Source organism: Medicago sativa, chromosome 5 (genome assembly GCF_051527215.1).
Source record: "Medicago sativa cultivar Bolivia chromosome 5, Bolivia_mono, whole genome shotgun sequence".
NCBI lineage: Eukaryota > Viridiplantae > Streptophyta > Magnoliopsida > Fabales > Fabaceae > Medicago > Medicago sativa.
The window spans coordinates 65,275,910-65,303,637 of NC_140753.1; the positions used below are offsets into that span (position 1 = coordinate 65,275,910).

A 27,728-nucleotide genomic window follows, 5' to 3' on the forward strand; every position below is an offset into this window, starting at 1 on the left:
AAAGTGACTCAGAAAATGAACTTACTTTGAGAGCAAAGAGTGTAATAGAAATGGTTGTACTGATTTTTCTAAATCAATCTCATTATATTGAGGAGATTCTTACAATATTGATTTTGATCTTATTAATACTAATCAAAATTAGTTATGTTGTTTGTGACTAAGAAAGGACAAATCTTAATAATATACAAACATGAAGCATGTTTTAGACCTCCAATCCAATGTGTCACAAATCTAAGGCCCTAATGCCAAATCATCACTTCTAAAAAGCTAATTTTATCATCAAGAATAGTAAGTAGGACCACAAAATGATGTAATCCACATTTTTTTATATTTTAAAAATGATCAAAATTCAATTTATGGAACAAAAATTTGAATTAGTTGATTTCCCTCCAAGAAAGGTTGCTATCGGGCCTTTTTTAAGCAAAACTACAAAAATACAATTCAAAAAGAGGCCCATTTGATAACCCGGCCCAGCTATGCAGCCCAACCCGTTTCAGACTTTGGCAGTGCCATTAATTGCATTTCCTGAAAAGAGAAGCTCTTTTCCTTCATCTCCGCCGATTAGCATAACCCTACACTCCATATCTACCAAATCGATTGCTAAGAGACAAACCCCATCAAAACCACATCTGATCATTACAGCAATTATCTTTCCCAATCCATGAAGGAATCTCCAACCCGTCACCGTCGCTCATCACCCAAAAACAAGAATTGCCGTTCAAGGATATTTCAACCCAGTTGAAATCAGGATTTGTCCAAAGCAAATCTCTTATAATCAGTCTTGGATGAAGCAATTGAAGATAAAGATGAGTTAAAATTCAAAATCAGAGGTAAAAAATTTCACCACAATTCGTTTTCCTTTCTTTTCCCCCCAAAATCAATCTCAAATATTTTGCCAGAATGCCTTTTGATTTGTTTTCCCCCCAAAATCAATCTCTTATTTTATTATTTTTAATTTATACCCTAACCCTAAGTTGTTAGTATAAAAGGGGGCTTAGTGTGGTTGTGCAGACTTGCCCCAGCATTGCCAATTGTTCACATTGCATTGCTTTCTTTCTCCCTCAATTTCATTTCTACTTGCATCTTGGTTTACATTTGGGGTCTTAAAACTTTTAATTTTCAAACAACAAAAACAATTTCAAAAAAGGAAAAATGGCAAATCTTGCTGAGTTTTCTCCAATTTCTGAAATATCAACTGAGAAAACATTCTGGAACTTGAGAGCTAAGGTCATTCGATTATGGCAAGTTTCTGACCTTAACAGGAACACTCTGCCATATTCGAATGAAATGGTTTTGATGGATGAGGCAGGAAACAGAATTCATGCTACAATCAAAAAAACCCTTCTTTACAAGTTCAAAAACGACATTTTTGAAGGAAAATGCTATAGCTTTGAGAATATGGGGGTGGCTAACAATGGGGGTAACTATAGGACCACTAGACACCCCTTCAAACTGAACTTTCAGTTTAGCAGTAAGGTTGTTTTCCTGCCAAATCTCTCAATCACTAAGTCTCCATATAACTTTGTTCCAATCCCTGAAATTGTTGGAGGGTCTTATGACACAGATTACTTGCCTGGTAATATTATATACGTTTTTGTTTTCATTTTTTGGTTTTATAGGATTTTTATTCAAATGGTAAGACATAGTTTATGTTGTTTTAAGTGGTCTTTGTTTGATGTTTATTTCAGACATATGTGGATTCTTGACTGGTGTTGGGATTGAAAGAGAAATACAAAAGGGTGGTAAAACTTACAAGCTGAATGTCATTGAGATTGAATCACTTGGGTAATGTTCTAACTCATACATTTGTTTTTTTTTTGGTTGAAGTTATAGTTATGTTACTTATATCAGTTTTTCCTTTGTTTAAGGCATAAGGTGCAATGTACTCTGTTTGGTAGCTATGTGGATGATTTGAACAATTTCATTGCAAGTGGGGATATCCATAATGCCATTGTCATCGTTCAACTTGCTAAGGCAAAACACTTCCAAGGTAAAGTTCACAATATAAATGTTATTTGTTTGTTAAAGCCAACAGTGTATTTTTCTCAAAGTTTGTTTCATCTTATAATGTGAACACTTTAAGTTGATATCATTTATTTCCTTTTCATTATAGATAAGATTCTGGTCCAGAATTGTTTGAATTGTACACGTATTATTTTCAACCCAAGATGTGCTGATGGTGTTACCATGAGGAATAGGTATACATTAGTTTGACATTTTTAATTTCCTTAAATATTTTTTATTTTTGCAATAAGTTACATTTATTGGTGTTTTTTAACAAGTTTTTATGTTTTATCTTAGGCTGGCTGAAAGAGATGAAACACCTTCACCAGTAACTTTAACACAGCTGCTAAGTGAACCTAAAGTTGACCCAAAAGAAGAGTTTTTGTATAATACTCCTAGAAGTACCATGCAAGGCCTTAAGGATGCATCTACTGTGAGTTATTAACCTATTTATGTCAGTTTGGTCCTTAAAGTACCATGTGGTTTAGCAATGATATCTGCCATTTGTTAATGTTTGATTTTTTTTATGAACATCTGAACTTCAAATGAGAATTTTATTTAAGAGTTTTTCCAGTTTTTTTATTTGGTTATTAATGAATGCCTTTTATGTTTAAGTCATAGTCAACTCCCATTTAAAATTAATAAGTAATGGTGTTTTATTGGTAGGATTCTGTCTTTGTTGTTCTTGGTACCATCAAGAGAGTTGTCAACAAGGAAAACTTTTGGTATACTGCCTGTGTGTGTTCCAAGGCTGTCATACCAGATTCAGCTATGTTCTTCTGTGAAAAGTGCGATAAGCATGTTAAAAAGGTGTTTCCTAGGTAATTTTTCATAATCTTATTTTTTGTGTTTAGTTTAGTTTCACCTTAGATATCCATAGTGTAGTCTTAATCTATAACTCATTTTAAAACTTTTGTTTTAGGTACTGCTTGAAGGTCAGAGCAATTGATCATAGCGATTGTGCAACCTTGGTGATCTTTGACAAAGAATGCTCTTCACTCTTTAATAAGAGCTGTGCTGATCTCATTGCTGAGCATGGAATGGTAAATGCTAATGTTTAGTGGACCCTGCTGATCTCATTACAGTTTTATTTTTATCATTAATTGTTACTTTTGCGTGACTGCTTAATAATTATATGGTATGTTTTTGTTGGTAGGCTATCCAGGAGGGTCAAATGGCTCCTGAACTTGCTGCACTTCTAGGGAAAACATTTCTGTTCAAAGTGGAAACAAAGGCAGAGTTTAATCCACGTTTTGAGCAGTCTTTCCGTGTCCGTAAAATATGTGCTGACCCAGCTGTCATCAACGAATTCAGGTCAAAGTGGGACAAGGAAGAGGCTTCATTCTCCAAGCTAACTAATGTATGATGATATATGCTTTTTTCCCATACCAAGACATATTTTCACTATTTTATTTTAGTTGTAGTAAATAAAATAAATTGGTTTCCTACCCTTTTAGATGATTTTGTGTGTTCCTATTGATCAGGAGAGTGCCTCATTAAGTGTGTTGATGGACAAGGGCAAACAAAAGATGCAAATTGGAGAATCCAGTCTTATATCTCAAGTGAGGATTTGCAAATTGTTGTTATACACTGAAAATTGGTTTCCTACTCTTTTTGCTGATTTTGTTTGTTTGTATTGATTAGGAAAGTGCCTCATTAAGTGTTTTGATGGACAAGGGCAAAGAAAAGATTCTCATTGGAGAATCCAGTCTTTTATCTCAGGTGAGGGTTTACAAATTGTTGGTCTTTTTCATTATAAGCACTTGCTTGATGTTCTGATGTCCTGTATACCTAATGTGACTTAGGATTCATTTCAATTAACTGAACCTGTTGATAATATCCAACTAAAGCTTGCAAAGGTTGCTGAATCTGCTTCTGAGTTTGTCAAACAGGTGCATTTTGTTGTCTGTTTCAGAGTTAAATTTAGTGTTTCTTATATGACTTTGTCATTATTATCATTAACATTCTATAATCAAACTCAGGACCTGATGTCCAAATTTGGAGGGGATGAGTCAGAGCCTGATTGCCAAGAGATAACCCCCACAGCTTCTACAACTTCATCCAGCAAAAGGGCATCTCCCACCAATGAGGATGATGACATGAATGTTCCTATTAAGAAGCTGCTTAAGAGGAATATCAAGATTGAGAAGATTTAGAAGATGTTCTAAAAACATAATTAGTCCCCTTTAAGTGCTGTATTTTGAATTCAAGAACTATTGATCTAATGTTTTATGGTTTAAGTGGCAAAAGTCTTGAAGTTTTTTGGTTTAGTTGTAATGCTTTGGTACTTTAGCAGTATTTTATTTTGGCACTTTTATGGGGATGTAATATTAATTATCACTTTGACTTTTATCTATCTTAATCATCCTTTATGTTTATTGTTAATTTTTCATTAAGTTGCATTTTATTATTATTAGTAGGGATAGAAATATCATTTAACCAGGTATTGCTCATTATTTTATATATACTTATTTGGATATTGGACACTTACACTTATACTAACAGAGATTCCATGTTTACTCAGATTTACCAAGGAACTATGAATGGACTCATTGCTCAAGGAGATATGCAAGAAGTTGGATTCTGCGCAAGGTATGGATGCTCAGGTCCATTAATTTCTGTATATGTTTTTTGTTTGAGACAATATCTTTTTTCTACTATCCATAATGACCATTAGTTTTATTTATTGATGACAGGCTTGATTATTGGGAAGAATATATCAATAAATGGAGACCTGGGGCTACTTCAAGTCAATCTACATCAACCTTATTGGTTTTATTGTTGTAGTCAACTAGGTTTCATAGTTTTGTTGTACAAAGGTTATAAAGTAATCAAGTTCTTTGTAAATGTAATTTATTTTTTAATAAATAATAGTCATTATTCCATGATACGCTATGACTTTATCCTATCTCAAATTTGAATAGTCATTATTCCATTTATTTTTTTAACGTATATTAATTGATTGTTTTCCCCATAATTTTAATTGTTAATATATAAAGGACTACAAACATGTTAGTATTTTTTAATTGTAAATAGTGGGGAACCTACAATAATTCTTTGCTTCCATAACCAAGTAACTTTATAATACCAAACTTAGGCTTATGATTGTACTTAATCAAAAATGAAATCAACGTGATAATGTACTATAAAAGAGAAAACGTAAATGTAAACAAAAATTATATAGGTAATCTATTCAGCAACAACATTATATCAAGTAACCAATAGCATAAAATAATATTGGGCCTGATATGTATTTACTAGGTCTTGAGCCCAAACAATAAGCCCAAACTCTAAGTCATAACTTTGTTCAGCAACTATCACTTTCAACACATATCTCACTCCCTCAAACAAACGTGTTTCTCATTTGCTCATCTAGAAGGTGCGATTAGGGACCACAGACAAAGATGGCCGCCGCTTTTCAAGGGTACACAATAGTTTAATCAGATCTCTGTCTTAACTTTCTTATTTTCTTTCCTAAAAATCGCGATTCTGATTTCTTTGTCCCCTTCTACATCGATTTTTTTTTTGGTAATTTCATGTTAGATCTGTTTATTTGTTTTTTTGGTTATCTTTGTTCCCTATATTCAACTATTATATTTGATTTCATGTTTGTTTCTGTAATTATTGCATGCAATTTATTATTTATATATGTAAGCAGGTCAGTCATTGCAAGATTTATTAATATAGTAGAAAGTGAATCCGAATAATGCCCTATATGCATGCTCAGATTTTAATTTCTGTCCACTTTTAGAAGAAATTAGGTACAAAAAAAATTGAACCCCATGAAATAATATATTGTAATTTACCAATAATTAAATCATATGAATTGAATTCATAATTTATAAGTTAACTGTAACTGAAGCAATGTATTGCTTAGAGGAACATATATGTGTTTAGCTAATATATTTGAGCTTTGTGTAGAAACCTGCCGCAAAGGGATTTTTTCGTAACCATGGTGAACCCAGACGAGGTATGTCAATCTTGATTGAATGAAACTCTTCCGAAGGTTACTGTAGTTTGTTTTGTTTCACATCATATTTGTTTTATTCGTTGTAAATATACCGCAAACAAGTTTTTTATGGTTATTTGTTTGGGTATATATGTTTGGTGTTTAGGATTAAAAAAAGCATAAGTAAATTCTGGGATTATAATTTTAATGTTTTTGTTCATTTTTAGGAGAGGATACAAGTGGTTGGTGATTTCTTCATAAGAAATCAAGGCAGGCTTCAAATAAACAAGCCTGGATATGCTAGGAATGGTGATTGCAGAGGGATAGTTATCCAGTTAGGTAGAGATGAGTTTGGTTTTTTCATGAAGAACGGTGCCGCAATTGCTGATAAGTTTGAATTGAAGGCACCTACTCTCGCGAAATTTGAATATCTCGGACCATTGAACATGTTTTTAGTTACCTTCTTGGCTGATCAGAATAGACAAGTCGAAAACAATGTGGAATTGGTCCCACAGGCTGCTGCCAATGCACATGTCGTACAAGAGGTTGTTGACAACAAAAAGGTGGTTCAAGATGTTATTGATATAAGTTCGGATGAAGAGGTAGATGTGACATCCAATAATGAAGAGCAAAATCAAGATGTCGAAGAAGTGGAAGATCCCTATCACTTTGAACACAAAGTGTCTGCTGCTATGTCTAAGCGTGTTCTCGGACAACCAATGGTTAGTTATTCAAATAAATTTCTTCCCTTTATCATTAACATTCATATGGAGTATCAAAATAATAACTCTTTATATTTGTATGGTGTCATATGAAATGAATTAAAATAGGTAATCACCCCACATCTGATTTATTTCGAAAAATATACTTTGGAAGGTCTTGAATTGCCAAAATTAAGTACCTATAGACGATAATATAGTTACTACCTTTTTAGTTGTTTGTTGCTTTCTTATACATAGTGTATATGGTGTCGATATCACTAAAAAGTTACCACTTAATCTAAGTTATTTTAATTTCTTTTTGCTAGCATTTTCCCAACTGTGTGTCTAGAGAGGTTTTAAAACTTCCAAGAAAGTGGATGACGTTGGTTGACATGGATACTGATAAGGAATACAAGTGCCGGCTCAACACCGCTGAACGGAACAAAGATGAAAAAGCTTTGGGAAGAGGGTGGTCAAAATTTGTTAAGGATCGCCGCTTAAAAGAGGGTGACAAGCTAATTTTTGATTTGGATCGACCTCCTAGAGTTTTGTTTGTTCATGTGGTTCGTAGGGGTAACATTGCTTGAGGGGTTAGTATTTGTTTTTTGGAAGGTGTAAGTTGGAATGGGGTAGTATGAACATGGTTCCTTTGTTTTGGTTTATTTCTAGGCTGTTTCATTATGTAAATTATGTTGAAGATGTTAATTTTGATACTTGGTTTGGATGTGAATATCCAACCTTTTTGGTCTGTAATTAAACTTGATGTATGGCACTCACTGCATGGTCCTATTTACATGCATTAGTAACTTATAATTTGTGTTGTTATGTGTATGGCTTTATGACAAGGTCTGACTATATTCCAACCATATTTTGTACAATGACTTGACCACATTGGTGGTCCCAGCTTTAATTATGTATGATGTTATCATATTATTATGTTATGTGTAGTACTATATTAAAGTCATAGTTGATGTTTATTGAAATAATAGTATAGTATGTAGTTGACCTCAGGTTATGTATGTCAGAATTTATAGTAAAATTTCATTTCACTTTCTTACACATTGATATATGTATTTTTTATTCTAAGGACATATTGTAAATTGTCCTTCACGTTAAAGCATGCAATTGGTTGCTTTATTGTGGTATACAATATACATAAAAAGAGGACAATTGCTTTATATATACTATTTTGGTGTGTGTCTCAATATGAGAGTTGAATGAAAGTGACATCTCATTAGTTTGTCTTGGAGCATTTTTCGTCACTTAGTTTGTAGCCAAATAAGTGGTCTTTTTTTGTTGCTCATTATTTTCTCTACCCAAAATCAAAGGGAAACATGTTCATGTAAAAACCTATCATTATCACACTATATTTCACCATCAGCAAACTTAACAATGGAACCAAATGACCCAAAAAGTGCAAGGATGAAGAGAAAGTTAGCATCATTTAAAAGGGGTCCAGCCATTGTTGACAGCAACAAATGTATCTAAGCACATGAACTTTATAACCTAAGTTTTAGTTTGTAAGACAAAATATTAATTCATGTTGAAAATTCTTATTGGAATTCTTTGCAGGTTGTGTTGTTAATAATACATATCAGATGAGTGAAGGACAGATGTTTTCCAATGCTTCTCTTATAAACCCTCTTTCACCATTGATGAATGGTTAGAAGATAAGTTAGATATAATTTGTTTATATACATGTATATTCATATCATATGACAACCCAACATCAATTAATCTCACATTATGTTGATCTAGAAATAAGTTCACTAAACATATTCTTTGGAATTTTATTCATTGTCTTTCTGTATTTTTTTTTATGTTAGTGGTCAATGAAGGATACTTAGGAACACCAAGTCATTCTGGGGGTAAGTCAAGGCATCCAACATCATATTATTCATCAACCAATATTTCCCAAACACAAACATCCAGAGGGATATCCATGGAACAATCTGACCCCCTAATAGCAAGGATGAAGAGAAAACATTCAATGTTACAAAGAGGATGCACCCAAAAACAATTTGATAAAGGTATGCTAACTTTTATACACTATTTTAACATTATATTTATAGTTTTGAAGTTACCTTATTTCCAAGTAAATTACTCTCATATAAATTTTATACCCTTTTTTTTTTATTAGAGAATGAAAATGCGGACTATGCTTTAAGGTATGAGAAAAAGAAAGTTTCAAATGGGGCAGTAAGGGTACCGAATTCACCCTTATTAACTGGTAATAGTTTACCCACTTTCATTAGTTATCACATTTGAAAGTTTTTAGACACACGGTGAACAACAAATTTTTTTTAGTTGGATGTAACCGAATATTAATTACTATCATTATACTCCAATGATGACAATTAATTATCTTATTATATAGATAAAGTGAATGAAGCAAATTTTGGAGTAAATATAACAAGTGGAACAACTTTTGTTCCTACTCAAACATCGGGTGAGTAATACAAGATATGTTAACTTAATTTTTTTTTATTTGCTATTGAATCACAAAAATCAATTGGTATAGATCCAACTAATATTTCTGTGTTTAAACAGTTGGATCAACCTTAACTCATTCAAGTTTGTCGAAGAGGTCAAGAGCAAAAACATCTCATCCACCACCTGAGCAGAGAACTCCATTATCCAATGTATCCAACATTACATTTTTACATTCTTCAGGTGAAATATTATGGATTAACATGATTATTACTTATTTGTCAAAATATTGAATGAGTAATATCAGCAAAATGTCTTATACACTATAACGTTATCGCAGCTAATGCTTTAAATATTATACAAATCACATTTGCAGGATCTCAATCATACAATGTAGGGAAGAAGGGTCAAATGACTCGAAGTCAAAGGATAAGACATTCCAAAGGACTCCCTATTTCGCGTTTGGATTTTGAAATTGATATTGTCGAAGGTGGCTCATCATTGAACTCAACATCCAATGGTAATTGTGCTATTACACACTATCAAATGTGGTTTTTACTCTATAAATTTACCTACATTATGTAATGCTGTTCATAACAGGTGCAAACAAAGACAACACTAATTTGGATGACTTCACAAATGATTTATACGATGATGCTGAGATCAAAGGTATGTATATGAATTTGATTTTTGTAACTTTGTTAAATGGTTAAAGACATTTTATAATGGTACATATCTAACAGTACATACGAAACCAATCATAGGGCCTCTTGATTTTGGCTATCCAGACTTCACATGCAAATGGTGCAAAGCAAAACTTTGGATCGAAGAGAGGGCAATAAAATCTAGACCTCCGAACATTGATTCTGAATTTTCATTATGCTGTCAAAAGGGATATGTTGATATCCCTTATGTAGAGGAACCTCCAAAACTACTGTTATCATTGCTTGATGGAAGTGATCCTCGAAGCAAGCATTACCTAGAGAACATCAGAGCTGATGACATTCTGTCATTACGTAATATTAGGGACTTATTGTGACATTTTGATAGAGTTCTCATGCAATTTACACTGTTCTGGAGTGCAAAAAGCTTAAAATTTGAAGTCTGTTCGAAGGAAATCGCGCCACGCCAATTTCAAGCCGTGCTGCGATTTTTGAAGCAAAAATACACACTTCCTGTAAAGGGGAAATCGCGGCACGCCAATTAACAAGGCGCGGCGCGATTTTGATGGGTCAGGCCCATGACTTCTATAAATACTGCACTCAATCTGAAGAACAAGGGTTACGATTTTGGAGAGCAAAGTGCGATTTTGAGACATCAGAGACGGCTAGAAGGACGATTTCTTCATCCTTTTACCAATTCATGTATGTTTTAATTATTTCATTGATTATGCTATTTGTAAACTCGATTATGAGTAGCTAAATCTCTTAGAGATTAGATCCGAGATGAATCTTTGTAACCCTAATTGACACACGTTGCTGTGAAACTCTATTTTGTTTATGAATTCAATTCTAGTTTATTCAATTCAATTGTTCTTAATGCTTTTTATATCTTGATCACATATAACTTGATTTCGTGAGAATGAATGACCACTGACCATGGCTTTCAACTTAGACCTAATTGAATTGTTCTAATAAACAGGGTTAGTCTAGGAATAGATAATCGTTTGTTAGTGATAATAGGTTAACGTTCGGTAAAACCTTCAAGAATTATTAGACCACTTAAGGAATTAGGGGCTGTAGTTTAAGAAGAGGGTTCTAACTCAAGGGATTGATTAGAGCTATTTTGTTAATCATCGTAAATTAGAAAAGGATTCATAACGAATAGGTGCAGTAGACCAATTAGGGGAACTTAGAGGATTCGAAGGATCTGATCTCATCTTTCTCTCTTATTTTCTAACCAAATCTTTATTTTATGTTCATTTACTTTTTACGCAAATCAAATCTACTGCCTAGTGGCAAACTAAAAATAACTTTTACACATCCTAAATATTAACCTTATTGCTGAATTGAGATTAACACAGTCCTCGTGGGATCGATATTTTTACTACTTCGATAGTATTTGGTGCACTTGCCAAACGTCTATCAAGTTTTTGGCGCCGTTGCCGGGGACTGTTAAGTCATTTCAATTTGGCAATTACGTTATTATTTAGGATTTCTGTCTTTTATATTTTTGTATATATATTTATAAAAAAAAAAAAAAAATATTATGCTCTTTGTTTTCTTCTCATTGTACTGTGCTACTGAAAAGTTTATCCAAGTTTTGCAGCTATGATAGACAGGTTACTCCTCTATGACACAGAAGAGATTGCTAAGTTGCAGTATGAAAAATATATGCTATCTTTTAAGATCAAAATTTTGGACAACAAAATCTCGAGTTGTGGTCGTTATGAGGCGAATCAACCAGGTAGTGATGGTGAAGGGAAGAAAGAGGTGATCAACATCGATTACAATACTCAACTTCAGAATATTTTAGATGATTTCTTGGTGTCAAATCAAGTTTCATTTGAGAAGTTTGATGTTCAGTGTGGTGATCTTGTTGAGAAAGCACATGAGTCTCAGAGGAAGCTAGTTCAGATGGAGACTGAATGTCACAAGGTTGTTGTGGAAGAAAATCCCAAAGTAAGGAGTGTTGACATTTTCCCGAAGTCTGAACCAACGGAGGTTGAGGAAATCACTCGTGTGCAGATGGATGCACGTCCTTCTCTAAGGTGGGAGAGCTTAAATTCCAAAGGTTTAACTGTGAGTGCATGGGAGCATCTACTTCTTTGTTACAAATTCATGGAATTCCTACCAAACAAGAGGAAGAAGAAGGATGATGTGTTCTTTTTGACATATTTGCCACCCTAACAGTGGTTGAAACGTCAAGCTCAATGACGTAAAAGAAAGCGCTTGGTGGGAGGCAACCCACTATTTATTTTTCAGGTATGATTTTATTGCTTTCAAAAACAAAAACACAAAAATATTTTTCTTTTCTTTTTTAATACGAGGCAGGAAAGTTTTAAAAAATTGTTCAAGTATACCTCCTGCAAAGAAAATCATGCAAGGTACTGATGTCTTGCATGATTCTTTCCTCAAAAGTTTTTCAAAAATTCAATGAACTCAGGCATTTTTCAAGAAAACAAAATTTTTGGCCTGAGAAAGCAAAGCATGCTCCCTGTTTGATCAAAATCGCGTCGCGCCTTGTTATATGGCGTGCCGCGATTTTGCCTACCAGTCTATAAAAACCCAGCTTTTCCACCATTTTTCCCATTCCATTCTTCCTACCTTTCTCTACCAAAACTTCACTAGACTTCCCATTCACGAATTTTTCTCATATTCATCTCCTTATTCACTTCCTAAACATCATCAAATCACAATCCTATCACAAATTCATCAATCCAAACCACCATCAAACCACAATCATTCCCAACTTTCCCAAACTTCACAAAACTTCCCTTTCACCATCTTCCTTAACCACAAATGGCCTCCAATCCACAAAACACCCGCTCAAAGAAAGCCACCAACCCCAAGCCATCCACAAGCAAAGCCAAACGCCCTCGCACCGCATCCGAACCACCCGAAAACGCCATTCATTTTATCAATGACCAAGCCCAAGAGTTCCACCAAACCATGAAAAGTTTTGAAGTTGTGGGGGAGAGAAAGTATGACTTCACAAGGCTTGTTAAGTATCCGTTCTTTGAGGCTGAATTACGAAGGAGAGGGTGGACGAAGTTGAATGAGATGATCGGTGAAGCGAACAACAAAACCGTGATCGTCGAATTCTTTGCAAATGCACGGGTTTCCGATACACCCTTTCAATCTTTTGTTCGGGGAAAGATAATTGATTTCAGCCCTGAAGCCCTTAATGAATGGCTGAATGTTCAACCGCCGGAGGAATGTTGGGTTGAGAAACTGAGGAGGGAGAGATTTGGTATGACGGAGACTTCGGACCAGCTGTGGGTGAACCGTCCTAGGTTCTCAGCTGCGTTTGCTGCGGAGGCTCAATTGCATATGGGTCCTATTAGTGGGTCTTATGAGAGGTTTGGAGGCTCCCGTGAGCGCATGGAGCAATATTTTACACATCAAGAAGAGTATGGGCTGCGCATGAGGAGGGAAATCACTGATGATTTCAATACCACCGAGCAAGATCAAGGGGATGGCATCTTTGAAGGATTGAGGACACCGGGGGCTGGACACTCGGATGATGATGTGAACATGGGCTGATCTACTGATGGATTAGCATTTTCTGCTTTGTATTTTATTTTCAGTCATTTTCTTTTGATGTATTTTCTTTATTTTCTTTTTAATGTCGAAGTCCATTGAACTTATTTCCCTATTGTAATTGTTCCTGCACTTGTTTTATTAATGAATTTGTTTTGTTTCATGTGACCTATTCCAGTTTAGTAACAGTTGTTTGATGAAACGGTATTCCAAAAGTTCTAAAGGAGGGGTGACTTGATTCAAAGGCGAAGTGTACGGCGTTGCTAGGTAGTCACATACTCCCAGAAATCTCAGCCATAAGGTTCATTGCCAAATTTGTTTTTCAATTTACTTATATTTAGATTAGTTTTCCATGCAACTACATTTCTAGAACTTGCATTGTTTCTCTATTATTGATTGGTCTTTGTCAATTACACACTGAGGCAAAAGTGCTTGGTCCTGTGAGCCTTTTTGAAGCCTACCCTGTTTTAATTTGTTGAATTTATCCTTTCTTAACCAATTGTGAGCCGGTAGGATTAGAACTTTTTGTTCGGTGACAAACTACATTACAAGCCTAGAGACTTTTAGGACTTGTCCCTTAATGTATTTTCTGAGTTAAGGCATTGTAGAATGTTGCTAAAGATTAAGTTTGGGGTTGCTATTGGAATTTGCAACCAACTAAGTTTGGGGTGGGGGTACTAGAGAATAAGAGAACAAAAATGAATAAAATATGAAATTGTCATGCAAAATACACACAAAAATGGTGTATAAAAAAAAAAAATTGAATGATGAAAAAGGGACAAAACATTGAAAATCCGAGTAACTTCAAACTCGATTGTCCCTAAATGTTAAAAATATTCTCTAGTACCTTTGCATTGATTGTATTTCCACAAGGTGAATGATCGAAGGATTGAATTTTGTGCTTTAATTTCCGTAGGAATGCCTAACTCAAATTTTGTGTAGCCTACTTATCCAAATATATCCCACCTTTCACCTAAGCCCCGTTATAACCCTAAAGACCTCAAAAGTGTGTAATGATATTGACTTTGATTGATGTTTAGAAACTTTTCAAGCGTATGGTAATATGTAGACCTGCATGTCGACTGGTAGAACCCTGTTTCAATTTGATGTGAGGAGTTGTGAATTGGTGGATGCGAACAAGTCAAACTAGCTCATCTTTAGCTAGAAGGAGAATGAACTTTTGGGTACTATCGTTTTGTCAGGTAACTGTTATTTTACTGTCGTTTGTCACTGTTGCAAGCAAATTCCTTGAGGACAAGGAATGGTTTAAGTTTGGGGTTGTGATGACATTCTGTCATTACGTAATATTAGGGACTTATTGTGACATTTTGATAGAGTTCTCATGCAATTTACACTGTTCTGGAGTGCAAAAAGCTTAAAATTTGAAGTCTGTTCGAAGGAAATCGCGCCACGCCAATTTCAAGCCGTGCTGCGATTTTTGAAGCAAAAATACACACTTCCTGTAAAGGGGAAATCGCGGCACGCCAATTAACAAGGCGCGGCGCGATTTTGATGGGTCAGGCCCATGACTTCTATAAATACTGCACTCAATCTGAAGAACAAGGGTTACGATTTTGGAGAGCAAAGTGCGATTTTGAGACATCAGAGACGGCTAGAAGGACGATTTCTTCATCCTTTTACCAATTCATGTATGTTTTAATTATTTCATTGATTATGCTATTTGTAAACTCGATTATGAGTAGCTAAATCTCTTAGAGATTAGATCCGAGATGAATCTTTGTAACCCTAATTGACACACGTTGCTGTGAAACTCTATTTTGTTTATGAATTCAATTCTAGTTTATTCAATTCAATTGTTCTTAATGCTTTTTATATCTTGATCACATATAACTTGATTTCGTGAGAATGAATGACCACTGACCATGGCTTTCAACTTAGACCTAATTGAATTGTTCTAATAAACAGGGTTAGTCTAGGAATAGATAATCGTTTGTTAGTGATAATAGGTTAACGTTCGGTAAAACCTTCAAGAATTATTAGACCACTTAAGGAATTAGGGGCTGTAGTTTAAGAAGAGGGTTCTAACTCAAGGGATTGATTAGAGCTATTTTGTTAATCATCGTAAATTAGAAAAGGATTCATAACGAATAGGTGCAGTAGACCAATTAGGGGAACTTAGAGGATTCGAAGGATCTGATCTCATCTTTCTCTCTTATTTTCTAACCAAATCTTTATTTTATGTTCATTTACTTTTTACGCAAATCAAATCTACTGCCTAGTGGCAAACTAAAAATAACTTTTACACATCCTAAATATTAACCTTATTGCTGAATTGAGATTAACACAGTCCTCGTGGGATCGATATTTTTACTACTTCGATAGTATTTGGTGCACTTGCCAAACTTCTATCAAGAGCATATAACAGTATGTTTGCCTTTACATCCCTTGGAGGCAAAGTGTTTTCAAAGCTCAACAATGGAAGAGGTCCGCCTCAATTTATATTAAGTGGACAGAATTATCATAGGATTGGAAGTCTATTGCCTGAGCCTGGAAGTACTCCAAAGTTTGCCCAACTATACATCTATGACTCTCAAAACGAAATTCAAAATAGAACAAAAGTGTTTGAGTATGTATTATGCTATCTTATCATTTTTATAATATGATTTAGTATTTAATTTTTTTGAGTCTGATAATGTAAATTTGTTTGCAGTTCAAATGATGGTGAGGGTGGTTTTGATCTTTCATTGGTTGAAGATTTGAAAATAATGTTGGATGAGTTTAACCCTTTGTGCAAATCTTTTAGAAAGATCCGTGATTTGGTTGAACATGGTTCACCTCCAAAGATGGCTTTAAGATTGTTTAGAAAAAGGGAAAAAGACACAAGAATGCACAGTCTACCTACTGTTGATGAAGTTGCTGGGTTGATAATAGGTGATTATTATGAGAGTGAAGAAGGAAGAGATATTATAATTGATGATGTAAGCAGGGGATTGAGAAGGATACATGAGACACATCCCTTATACATGCCACTTCAGTATCCTTTAGTGTTCCCTCGGGGTGATTATGGCTATGAGGAGGATATACCTTATAGGGAATTTGAAGATGAAGAAAAAAAGTCAAGAGGTTCAAGGGAAAGAGTTGCGATTAGAGAGTATATTGCTTTTCGAATTCAAGAGAGGGATTGCGAGTTTGGAAACATTGTTTTAGCAAGAAGACTAATGCAACAATTTTCTGTTGATTGTTACACGATGATTGAAGCACAGAGACTATCTTATATTCGGAACAACCAGGGAAATATTCGTTCCGATTTGTTAAGTGGAATACAAGAAGCAGTTGAACTTGGAGACAATGATCCTCGAAAAGCTGGACAACGTGTTATACTTCCAGATTCATTTACAGGTTCACCAAGGTACATGTTCAATAATTGCCAAGATGCAATGGCAATTTGTAAGAGATTCGGCTACCCAGATCTTTTCATCACAATTACTTGCAACTCAAATTGGAATGAAATCAAGAACTTTGTTTCAGCTAGAGGACTTAGTGCATCAGACAGACATGATATTATTTGTAGAGTTTTCAAGATGAAGCTTGACCAAATGATGGCAGATTTTAAGAAAGATAAAATTTTTGGCCCTGTGATTGCAGGTATATATACATATTACCGTGTTCATTGTTGTTTCAGTTGTTTTAAATAATCTATTGTAAAGTATTTAATAATTTTATTTATGATAGGTATGTATACTGTTGAGTTTCAAAAGAGGGGGCTACCACATGCACACATATTGTTGTGGTTGGAAGGTACAAACAAACTGCACACAAGTAAGGAAATTGATACGGTGATATCAGCAGAGATTCCTCATCCGCAGCTATATCCAAAGTTGCATTTGGCTGTTTCAACATTCATGATGCATGGACCATGCGGAGGTGCAAATTTGGGTTCCCCATGCATGAATGGCAAGAGGTGCACAAAATACTTTCCAAAGAAGTTCACAGATTCCACTTCAATAGATGAGGATGGTTTCCCGGTATATAAAAGAAGAGACAACGGTGTTTGTGTCGACAAGAATGGAACTCCTTTGGACAATAGGTACGTTGTTCCTTACAATCCTTCACTCTTGATGAGATACCAAGGACATGTTAACACAGAGTATTGCAATAAGTCAAATGCAATAAAATATCTTTTCAAATATGTCAACAAAGGTCCCGATAGAGCTAACCTCCATATTAAAAAGAAGCAAGGTGAAGAAGAAGAAGATGGCCCAGTTGATGAGATTAAGCGCTACTATGACTGTCGATATGTCTCACCATGTGAAGCATCTTGGAGAATATTCATGTTTGATATCCATGAAAAATGGCCTGCTGTTATGAGATTAGTTTTACATCTAGAGGGTCAACAATGTGTTAGGTTCAAGGAAAATCAAAAGCTTCGGAATGTTGTCAAATATCATGAATCAGTCCCAACCATGTTTCTTGCTTGGTTTGTTGCAAATCAAAATTATAGTGAGGGTAGAGATCTGACTTATGCTGAATTTCCATCTAAATTCACTTATAATCCTGAAAAAAGGTTTTGGCATCCAAGGAAAAGTGGTTTTCAGATCGGGAGGTTGTCTTATATTCCTGTAGGCTCAGGAGAACTTTACTATATGCGGATTCTGTTGACTTTTCAAAAGGGTTGTAAGGGGTTTGATTGTATTAAAACTGTGGATGGCAAGTGCTATGATAGTTATCAAGAAGCATGTTATGCTCTTGGTTTATTGTCTGATGACAAAGAGTTTATTGATGGAATTTTTGAAGCTTCTAGGGAACAGAGTGGTCACATGCTTCGTGTTTTGTTTGTTAGACTTTTAATCATGAGTACAATGCACAAGCCTGATAATGTATGGAAAGCAACTTGGAAGTTATTGGCAGATGGAATCCTCTATGCTAGACGACGAATCCTCAATATTCCAGGTATTGCTACCCTTTTTCAATTGTTTTTAAAACTTTACGTAATACACATTAGATCCCACGATTGGTTCACATTTTACACGTAATTTGTTTAAGTACGTTGAAACACATACACATAAATTTATTAGTGACATTTATTAGTGAGTAACCAGAACATATATTCTGTTAAAAAGTCAATTATGATATACATTTGATTCCTTTTAACTAAATATCCATAATATATTGTTTTTATATTTATTAAAATAGAAGTAGTGATTGTTTGTTAGGAACACATATGTATATGAACATCACTTTTGCGATAATTACCACCTCAAATTATGACATGTTATTTACACAATGGTTGTATATGTCAATATGAAAGGACATGACAATTGTTTGTTTCATATTGTATGATGTAGATCTTCGCATCCCTGATAGTGATTTGCAAAATCTTTGTCTTATTGAGATAGAAAAGTTGCTGATGTGTAATGGCAAATCATTGAAAGACCACAAATCTTTGCCTTACCCAGTGTTTGGAGAGTTATTGGCTCAAACCAATAAATTCATTGCTGATGAATTGAACTATGACAAAGACAAGCAAGGCCAGCTACATGATTCTCTTCTTCAACAACTCACAGATGAGCAACATGATGTTTATTCTACTGTAATGAAATCTGTTGAGGCTCAAGATGGTCAGTTCTATTTTTTGTATGGATATGGCGGAACCGGAAAGACCTTTATGTGGAAGACATTATCTGCAGCCATAAGGGCACAAGGCAAGATTGTAATTAATGTAGCTTCGAGCGGAATTGCTTCTTTGTTATTGCCTGGAGGCAAGACTGCGCATTCTACATTTTGCATACCATTGAAAATTAATGAAAAATGTACTTGCAATGTGAAACAGCAAGATCAAAGAGCCAGGTTGCTTAGAGAAGCAAGTCTAATTATATGGGATGAGGCACCTATGATGCACATATACTGTTTTGAAGCATTTGACCGAACTATGCGAGATATAATGAGAGTTGTAGATGAGAACAACTTGAAAAAACCATTTGGAGGAAAGGTTGTTATTTTGGGGGGAGATTTCAGGCAAATCCTACCCGTTGTTAGAGGAGCCAGCAAACTTGATATAATGAAGTCAGCTGTTAACTCTTCTAAACTTTGGCAGAGCTGCAAGGTCTTAAAGTTGACAAAAAACATGAGGTTGAGTGGAGATGGGACAAGTGATAGTGCAAAAGAGATCAAAGATTTTGCAAAATGGATTTTGAAGATTGGAAATGGTGACATGGTTGCAGATGAAGATGGACAGAGCATCATGGATATTCCTGAGGAACTCTGCATTCCTCCTTGCGACAATCCTTTACAAGCTTTGGTTGATTTTGTTTATCCAGGTATTGTTAATAACATTGACAATCAAAGGATCTTTGAAGATAAAGCTATACTTGCTCCCACCCTTGATTCCGTAGAAGAAGTCAATGAGTATGTTCTGTCATTGATTGAAGGGGAAGCTAAAGAGTATCTAAGTTCCGATACACCTTGCAAATCTGATGAAGACTATGATATTCAAGGAGATTGGTGTACTACAGAATTTTTAAACGACATCAAATGTTCTGGAATACCAAACCACAGGTTGATACTGAAGACTGGAGTTCCGATCATGTTGTTAAGAAACATTGATCAAGCAAGTGGGTTATGTAATGGAACACGACTACAAGTCAATCAGCTTGGGAAAAACATCATAACTGCCACTGTCATTACTGGTAAGAGTATTGGGCAAAAGGTATTAATCCCAAGGATGGATTTGGTTCCCTCAGATTCAGGGTTTCCCTTCAAATTTTCAAGAAGACAATTTCCTATCTCATTGTGCTTTGCTATGACAATAAACAAGAGCCAGGGACAATCATTGACTAAGGTTGGATTGTATCTACCTCGCCCTGTGTTTACACATGGGCAGTTCTATGTTGCTGTATCAAGGGTAACTACCAAGAAAGGATTGAAAATGCTTATTTTGGATGAAGATGGCAATCCTTGCACCTCTACTGTCAATGTTGTTTTTCCGGAGGTTTTTGATAATTTGTAGGAATTACCATATCAGGTATGAATTTTTGATAGAGTTAAGTTTCATGTTTCTTAGTTATTATACAACATACAGTAATAAAATGCAAGAACCTATGTTTGTTTTTGTAGTTAATATTTTGGAGCGGTATAACGTTGCTACACTGTTGTGGATGAAAGCTTTTTGGGAGTTGATTGGTGTTTCCAAGTGTGTATGAGTTTCTTTTCATGTCTATCACGGTAATCACCCATTTTCATTGGACTTTTTATTTGGCTCCATGGATTCCACTTTTGTATTATGAAAAGGGAGTGAATACCATTTGTTTGTGATAGTTTTTTTGTTGTTGCTTTCATTATTGTTTAGGTACAAGATACATGTGATTGATTCAACTGATTATGCTATAACATGTATCTTTAGTTTGCAGATCAATGAAAATATGTTGGAATATTTATTTTGGTTATGACAACATTATGTTTAAATTCTGTGAGAAGTCCATTATGATATATTATTTTTGACGATGAAAACACCTTATTCCTACAAATAAGGTGCATTATACGAGCAAGGTTTTTGTTTGAGGTTTAGTGAAATATTTTCATAATGCTACTATAGATATATTTCCCCGTGCGTTGCACGGGTCGAATACTAGTATATTACAGTCATCACTTAACGCACAAGAATCAAACATGCATGCAAGCATAATCCATAGCAAAACCTAAAAATCTTTACTGTCACATAACTCAAGAGCTTTACCACTATTACATCAAAATCAGTAAAATCATAAAACTAACTAAATGGTCCTAAGCTAACTCGCAGCTCGAGGGTTGCTTCTCAGCATCCACATCTATGCCATCAGTAATAGTTCCTCCAATCCGCATATGATTCTTCAAACAATATTCTACACTGACCTAATCCAGTACCTTGATCCAAATTATGTTGAATCAGATAAGCACTACTTTTTTATCTTGAAGGATCAGATTCCACAAGTAGTCCACCAAGAGTCCCGAGCTTAAACTGTTTGTCTGCTTACCTTAACTATTCTCCTTCATTCATATTGAGCTTGTTGAACACAATTAGGATATAATGGAATAGTTCCTCAATGAGCTTCCTGAAACAAGAAAAGTTTGGTGTTCTGGTTGTTGACAATGACAAGTGATGCATAAGGGAAGGAATTAATGCTTTGTCCTAGAACTTTTTTCAAAATGCAGATGCTTTTTTGACCAAAAAGGATGGGTCCATAGCTTTCATTGAAAATCTATCAAGGGTTACATCTTCCGTGCCTCTGTTCAAACAATGTCATGAGGAGTACGTAAGTAATGGACATGTACAAAAGCAAGAAAAACTCTTGTTAGACTAAATCTTATGATTGTTTTTGCAAAAAACAAAAAATTCATACTAACATTATCCCCAAGGACATATGTTAAGGATTGCACAAATAACAAGTATTTATTGGAAAAAAATTAATTTTCAACTTTTAATTTTTTTTAATAGACTTTTTAAAATATAAATTGGTATCACTTTTCAATTCAATACATAATTTCTATTTTTGTGTATTAGCATGCACCCTTTGTCCTTAGGACAAGTTTCCGAAAAAGAATAAAAATCTTGCAACCATAATTAAAAGCACTTTTTTTAGAGGAAACTTAAATTTACACGTGCATTCAGGCATTCAGGAACTGATGTCCTATAAACCTACATATAGAAAATTAAGAATTAGAATCAGAACTTTTTGTTGACACCTACATATAGAAAATTAAGAATTAGAATCAGAACTTTTTGTTGACTAAAAATTAGTGAATAGAAAAAGTGGGATGCTTGCTTTCATTCTCACTCAACTCAACAGCCATTGAAATAAACAAAAAAATTAAAAAATTATTTTTCATATTCCTCATACTAAAATAAACTAAGAGAATAAAAAAATATTGAGGTGGATAACGAACCCGTAGTAGAGAGGGAATTGATTGAAAAGAGTTCTTGGCAAGAGAGCATGGAATCCAACCTGCTCGCAACAAATTCTACACAAACCATTCTTCCTTTCCTAAATATACGGAAATAACAAAAAATTATTAAAATAATAAAAAAAAAAAAAAAACAACACAAAACGAACAACGAGTCTTTGTTGTTCACTTCTCTCAATGAAAATATGAACATGGCAATGACACCGTTTCAACAATGACTTAATGGATCTTTTTCCAATGTATAAACCATATGATCAGTTTATACTCTTTAAAAATTCTTGATTTCTTACCTCTCTGAGGTTCTATAACATCTTGTTTGATGTTTTCATCATTATTTGTTATTACTGGTATGTGATGAGATGTAAAGCCCAACCTAGCTCTTAATTTAAAAGAGAATTTATTTTACCCCACTAGTGCCTCCACTATTCTTTAATTTACATGGGTATTTATTTTCATAGAAATCGATATCATTTGATTCTATGATTACTTTAGCACTTAGTTCATAAAACTCATATGCTTTGATATTTATAACATACCCAATGAATACACATTCATAGACTCTACTAATGTGTTTAACTTTCTTGGGGTATGGAATCTGAACATACGTTGGACAATTCCAAGTTCAATTATAAGACAAGTTGGATTTTCTTTTCTTTAAAATTTCATAAGTCAAATTTTTGTTCTAAGACTTGAGTACTCTATTTAGAACATAACAAACAATTAGTAAAAGTTTTATCACCAATGAGATACAACATCGAAATTAAGCATGATTTAAACAACTAGCTCGGACCTCACAAAAAAAAAAAAAAACTAGCTCGGTAGTTGTTCTATTTTTTTTCTTCCTTTTCAGCTTTACCATTCATTTCAAAACAGTAAGATGTAGTTGTTTCATGAATAATTCTGTATTGTTCATAAAATTCATTGAACATGTGGGGGTCATATTATGTGCTTTTATCACCACGAAAAAGTTTAGCATGACAAATATCAAAATCACACAAATTGTAAAATAAAATGAGAAATTTAATTTTGAACATGCCTTCAGTTGTGTCGTATTTCCCAAGAAAAATACATGATGCACAAGTTTCTCTTTAAGTCTGAGTGAACTCAGTCTTATTCAATAAAAATTTGTAAACAAGATTCTTTCTTATCTATGGAGCATGCATCACGTCTTAGAGAATAATTTCCTTTTCGGACGTGAATTACAACTCCACATCTCCAACGCAACAACACTAGTGGTGTAAAAAAATTCTAACAACACTTTCTTCTTTTTAGCAGTAACATATGTTTTGAACATATCACAATCATAGTAGACGCCGATGTTGACCCACCAGTCACTTCAACCTACTAGATTGATTTAACTAGACCTTGCACCCGTGCTGCCGCACGGGTCATATACATTGTAAATGTAGTAGACAAAATAAAATTTTTATAGTACAGTCCCAACTTATAATTTTAATGTCATAATTTTAAATACAACTATAAAAGGAAATTGTATGATTTATTCAAAATATTTTTAGTGGCATTGAGCAGCAATCTATAATTTAATAACAAAAGAGATTTTACCAAAAACACTACACACATCTCTTTTTCTCGTGAGTCAATTACATTGAAAAATCATATATTATAAGAGATTCAAAAAATTCAAAAAAAATGAAAATGGAAATTGAATGAAAATTACCCCATCGTTTTCACCTTCACTACATCCACGTTTTCCTTCATCGGAACTTCTGGAATCGAAATCTTCGTCGTCAGTGAAGTACCGTTTGCGGCGGCGGTGGTGTTGGTGGTGGCGGATTCAAATCGCGCTTCTTCCTCCAACGCTTCTTCCTTCCTCATGCATACGCTTCTTGCTTCTACAAAGCTTCTCAAATCACTTGATCTCCTTTGCATCAGTTTTGTCACGTTGCTCTGTTGCATCAAAGTTTTTTGCGATGCATGCCCATGAGAGAGAGAGAGAGAGAGAGAGAGAGAGAGAGAGAGAGAGAGAGAGAGCTTTTCACAATTGGAATCAAGGTAAAATGAGAGATGGAGAGAGATAGAGAGATGAACAGATGAGAAAGAGACATGGAGTTGAAGGAAGAATGAATGGCAGAAATGGTGAAAGCGTGTGATTGTGAAAAGAGAGAGACTGGGAGGCGTGAGAAAAGAAAAGAGAAGGAAAGAAATGAGATGCTAGGAAATAGGTGATGATTAATGTGGCAGGCAAGTAGTTGTGAGTTTTGAAACATGGGAAAAATGAAAACATTCATTACTGCCAGGTTAAGAGTGTAAGGGATTTGAAATTTGAATTTGACATTAAATGTAGTTAAGCAAGGTTTTCCCGCTCATTAGCAAAGATTAGGGTTTTCAAAGTTGTTTACATTGTAGCTTAGGATTAGATAATAAGGACTAGTCGTAGCAGTAAATTTCTATTTAATTAGGCTAGGATGTGGAACAACATTTTACTTGTTCCTATACTTGCGGGACATATAACCTGGTTTCTCACAATTGTAGTAAATAAATTGTGAACCAATTTCATTTCTTGATGGTGCCTGCTGATTTTCATTACATGACCTTTTTCGGGTTCACATTCTTATGGCAGTTGGAGTTCTTATTCACAATGCGATTCATATTTTTGAAAAATAATTTTCAAAACAGATTCAGAGCGGCATATGTGAGTTTCTTAGTATTGTTGTTTGAAAGAACAAACACTCCTTTGTTTTAGTAGAAAGATGTATTTCTATAGTCTGGTTTATCCTTGTTGTATTTAGAGACAACGAAACTTCAATAACTAATTTCTTCGGTAAACATATAGAAGAACGAAACGTCTTAAAAATATCTCAAATTGAGTACCAAATATATTTTTTTTGTACTAGGGGAAAAAGAAAGCACAAAAAGGAAATTATCTATAGAAGAAGGTCCTACTAACATCCGCTAGCGGAAGGAGTTTGATTCCATCTGGGGTTATATTATGTACCAAAATATATTTCATATCAAGTACGAAAATATATTAGATTGCATACCATAATATTTCAGATTGTGCATCAAAATATTTCAGATTCCGTTCCTAAATATTTTAGCAATACTAAATATTTCAGAACTTTATAATAACAATTAAATTAATTATTTAATTTAACATTTTCAAATAATAAAATATATAAATATATATTTTTTTCGCTATTATTTATTTCGTTCGCATAAACATTACTAATGTATGTGATCCATACAATGTAGGATTTCCACTTTTTTAATTCACACGACACTAGTTCTACTGAATATAAGAATTTATGTTTAATCTTTTAACTCAATTTACACACATGTTCCAATAGTAATTTAACAACTTTAAAGCAGTAATTTATTTTTAAAAAAAAAAACTTTAAAGCAGTGGTTCACTTCAAAGTTCATTTGTGAAATCAATCACTACTCAAATGAATTAATTAGCAAAGCAAATTTTGTTACTCAGTGGTTGCCACCTCGATGTCTATAAATAATACTCTTCTCATACTCAAACTCAAATTCTCTCGTTCACAATTCACTCAAACTATATCCCTAATTCCTCTACTTATTTCTTTGTTCATTGATTTACACTGTTACAACAAACCTCTGCAGTTTCCATCCTTTGATAATTCATCACTAGTTCACTTGCATTAATTATAAGTATGCACTTAAATTTTAAAACTTTAGGATCGAAAAATTAACAAAGACATAATTAAAAAGTGATTTTGTACTCTCTTTTAAAAAGTATATTCATTTCTTCTCTCTTTACTAAATTGTTCTTCTTTATTTGCAATATTCATTTCTTCTCTCTTTTAAAAAGTATATTCATTTATTGATCCATTGTGCTGCTGTTGGTTTTCTTATATATATATATATATATATATATATATATATATATATATATATATATATATATATATATATATATATATATCTGTGTGTGTGTGTGTTTTGTCGTGTTTTATGAACATTTATTTAGTTTTATATAATTGTTTCGCTAGGTAACTTGGTCTTTGCTGTTGATATTTTGTTTCATTGTGTGCATGCTTTGTTGATTTTAGGACTGTGTTGTTGTTCTTTGTGGGTTGATGAATTCCTTGTCTTGTTAATTTCTCAGATAATAGATAAAACAGGCGGTGGGCAAAATAGACAGTGTGCAATTAAAATTTGCAAAGGTAAATAATAATCTAAATTTTATTTCACTATTTCTATTTTTAGTTCTCTCCGCCCATAAATTGAAAAGGAAAAAAAATATGACCCTTTTGTTGTTTTGTGATAAAAATAAGTCGCATTTAAGAAAAATGGTCATGTCTACCCTCAAATCAAGTCAATGACAATTTGCCCTCAATTGGTATCTTGTTAAACCAGACTTTCAATTTGTATCTTGTTACTGGTCAAGTGCCAGGTTCGATCCGAAAAAGAACCACTTGTACCTGCTTATATACCTATGCTTCCGGACAAACGACAAGTTCAATCCAGAGAACAGTTTGTACCCAGCTTATGCTTTGTTATCGGTCAAACGGCAAGTTCGATCTAAAAGAACAGTTTGCACCTACCCACATGATGTGGTGATAATCCAATAGCAAGTTCGATCCAAAGAACAGTTTGTTCTACCCTTTTGTCTATATCTCCAGTCAAACAGCCAGTTCGATCCAAAGAACAGTTTGTGCCTACCTACCTGTTTGAATTTTCAATCAAGTGCCAAGTTCGATCCCAAGAGCAGCTTGCACCTACCTCATGCTTTGTATCCCTCGGTCAAGTGGCTAGTTCGATCCAAAGAATAGCGTGTATCCTGTTTCAATCCCCTGGCTTGTCCACCCTGTCAATATCCACTTGAATCCCCAGTGACATGATAGGCTCCATAGACTCCAGTTGTTTGTCTTGCATTCATAATCAAAGTATTGCATGGCATTCATGTCTTTGAAAAATCTGAAAACGTATTTTTATGTCCAAAAGCAGTGCAATTGTTAATATTTAAGTATCTTCGTCCCGTCAACTCTAAGACTTCGTCTCTTGACTCTCCGGACAAAGAAACTTAAATAGGGGCAGCTGTTATACCCTAATTTTGGACCTAAAAATACTTGATCAATTCTTCTTTTCTTGCATTACAAGCCATTTGAACTGGCTCTGATCAATTACATCTTTCTCTGCATTTTATTTCAATGGTATTTGCAAAATTCACACAGAAGGGTATTTTAGTCATTTCCTGCATTCAACTCATTTTTAATCTTTGAAAATTGTTTGAGTCTTTTAAATTGGTTTGTATAAGTCCTTGTTTCAATCTCATGTCAAAGTCCATTTTAAAAATTGCATTTGAAGTCATTTTGAGTCAACTATGCCCCTAGGGGCATTTTTGTCTTTTCATGTGTTAAAGCCATGTTTAAATCCTAAAAATTGTCTCTGAGTCTTTCAATTTGCTTGCATAAGTTCTTACTTTAATTTCCTGTTAAAAATCCTTTTTAAAATTCGCATCTGAGTCATTTTTAGTCGGTGTAGCCCCAGGGGCATTTTGGTCATTTCACACGAAATTTCGGCAGAGAGAGGTTACTTTAAAGTACCTCATTTAAG

The 27,728-nt window shown here is 34.2% G+C and overlaps 4 protein-coding genes across 4 annotated transcripts; all 4 read left to right on the top strand.

Moving 5' to 3' along the window:
* The first annotated feature begins 580 nt into the window (after nucleotides 1-580).
* LOC146924048 (uncharacterized) lies at nucleotides 581-4,293 on the top strand. The gene is made up of 12 exons (XM_085709079.1): nucleotides 581-1,576; nucleotides 1,689-1,785; nucleotides 1,869-1,990; nucleotides 2,114-2,198; nucleotides 2,302-2,437; nucleotides 2,671-2,825; nucleotides 2,927-3,047; nucleotides 3,161-3,364; nucleotides 3,489-3,566; nucleotides 3,649-3,726; nucleotides 3,810-3,896; nucleotides 3,987-4,293. Exons 1-12 carry the CDS (start codon nucleotides 1,153-1,155, stop codon nucleotides 4,158-4,160), a joined length of 1,761 nt encoding a protein of 586 aa, XP_085565205.1. The 5' UTR covers nucleotides 581-1,152; the 3' UTR covers nucleotides 4,161-4,293.
* Nucleotides 4,294-5,352: 1,059 nt separating this feature from the next.
* Nucleotides 5,353-7,499, top strand: LOC146924049 (uncharacterized). Its single transcript, XM_085709080.1, has 4 exons — nucleotides 5,353-5,428; nucleotides 5,926-5,974; nucleotides 6,181-6,675; nucleotides 6,981-7,499. The coding sequence occupies exons 1-4, from the start codon at nucleotides 5,409-5,411 to the stop codon at nucleotides 7,239-7,241; spliced, it is 825 nt and encodes a 274-aa protein (XP_085565206.1). The 5' UTR covers nucleotides 5,353-5,408; the 3' UTR covers nucleotides 7,242-7,499.
* A 1,996-nt stretch (nucleotides 7,500-9,495) lies between these two features.
* LOC146924050 (uncharacterized) lies at nucleotides 9,496-17,020 on the top strand. The gene is made up of 5 exons (XM_085711819.1): nucleotides 9,496-9,604; nucleotides 9,685-9,753; nucleotides 9,849-10,100; nucleotides 15,630-15,873; nucleotides 15,958-17,020. Exons 1-5 carry the CDS (start codon nucleotides 9,496-9,498, stop codon nucleotides 16,940-16,942), a joined length of 1,659 nt encoding a protein of 552 aa, XP_085567945.1. The 3' UTR covers nucleotides 16,943-17,020.
* A 129-nt stretch (nucleotides 17,021-17,149) lies between these two features.
* Nucleotides 17,150-20,708, top strand: LOC146924051 (uncharacterized). Its single transcript, XM_085709078.1, has 3 exons — nucleotides 17,150-18,197; nucleotides 18,593-20,268; nucleotides 20,361-20,708. The coding sequence occupies exons 1-2, from the start codon at nucleotides 17,150-17,152 to the stop codon at nucleotides 20,251-20,253; spliced, it is 2,709 nt and encodes a 902-aa protein (XP_085565204.1). The 3' UTR covers nucleotides 20,254-20,268; nucleotides 20,361-20,708.
* Nucleotides 20,709-27,728: the final 7,020 nt, after the last annotated feature.

Excerpts from the sequence above, each read along its gene's own strand:
- LOC146924049 (XM_085709080.1), top strand. The coding sequence starts at position 5,409 with ATGGCCGCCGCTTTTCAAGG. Across the intron at positions 5,429-5,925 it reads ATGGCCGCCGCTTTTCAAGG|AAACCTGCCGCAAAGGGATT; the intron begins GTACACAATAGT and ends AGCTTTGTGTAG. Across the intron at positions 5,975-6,180 it reads CCATGGTGAACCCAGACGAG|GAGAGGATACAAGTGGTTGG; the intron begins GTATGTCAATCT and ends GTTCATTTTTAG.
- LOC146924051 (XM_085709078.1), top strand. The coding sequence starts at position 17,150 with ATGATGCATGGACCATGCGGAGGTGCAAATTTGGGTTCCCCATGCATG. Across the intron at positions 18,198-18,592 it reads ACGAATCCTCAATATTCCAG|ATCTTCGCATCCCTGATAGT; the intron begins GTATTGCTACCC and ends TGTATGATGTAG.
- LOC146924048 (XM_085709079.1), top strand. The coding sequence starts at position 1,153 with ATGGCAAATCTTGCTGAGTTTTCTCCAATTTCTGAAATATCAACTGAG. Across the intron at positions 1,577-1,688 it reads TGACACAGATTACTTGCCTG|ACATATGTGGATTCTTGACT; the intron begins GTAATATTATAT and ends TGTTTATTTCAG. Across the intron at positions 3,365-3,488 it reads CATTCTCCAAGCTAACTAAT|GAGAGTGCCTCATTAAGTGT; the intron begins GTATGATGATAT and ends CCTATTGATCAG.
- LOC146924050 (XM_085711819.1), top strand. The coding sequence starts at position 9,496 with ATGACTCGAAGTCAAAGGATAAGACATTCCAAAGGACTCCCTATTTCG. Across the intron at positions 9,754-9,848 it reads CGATGATGCTGAGATCAAAG|GGCCTCTTGATTTTGGCTAT; the intron begins GTATGTATATGA and ends AACCAATCATAG. Across the intron at positions 10,101-15,629 it reads TGATGACATTCTGTCATTAC|TATTTGGTGCACTTGCCAAA; the intron begins GTAATATTAGGG and ends CTACTTCGATAG.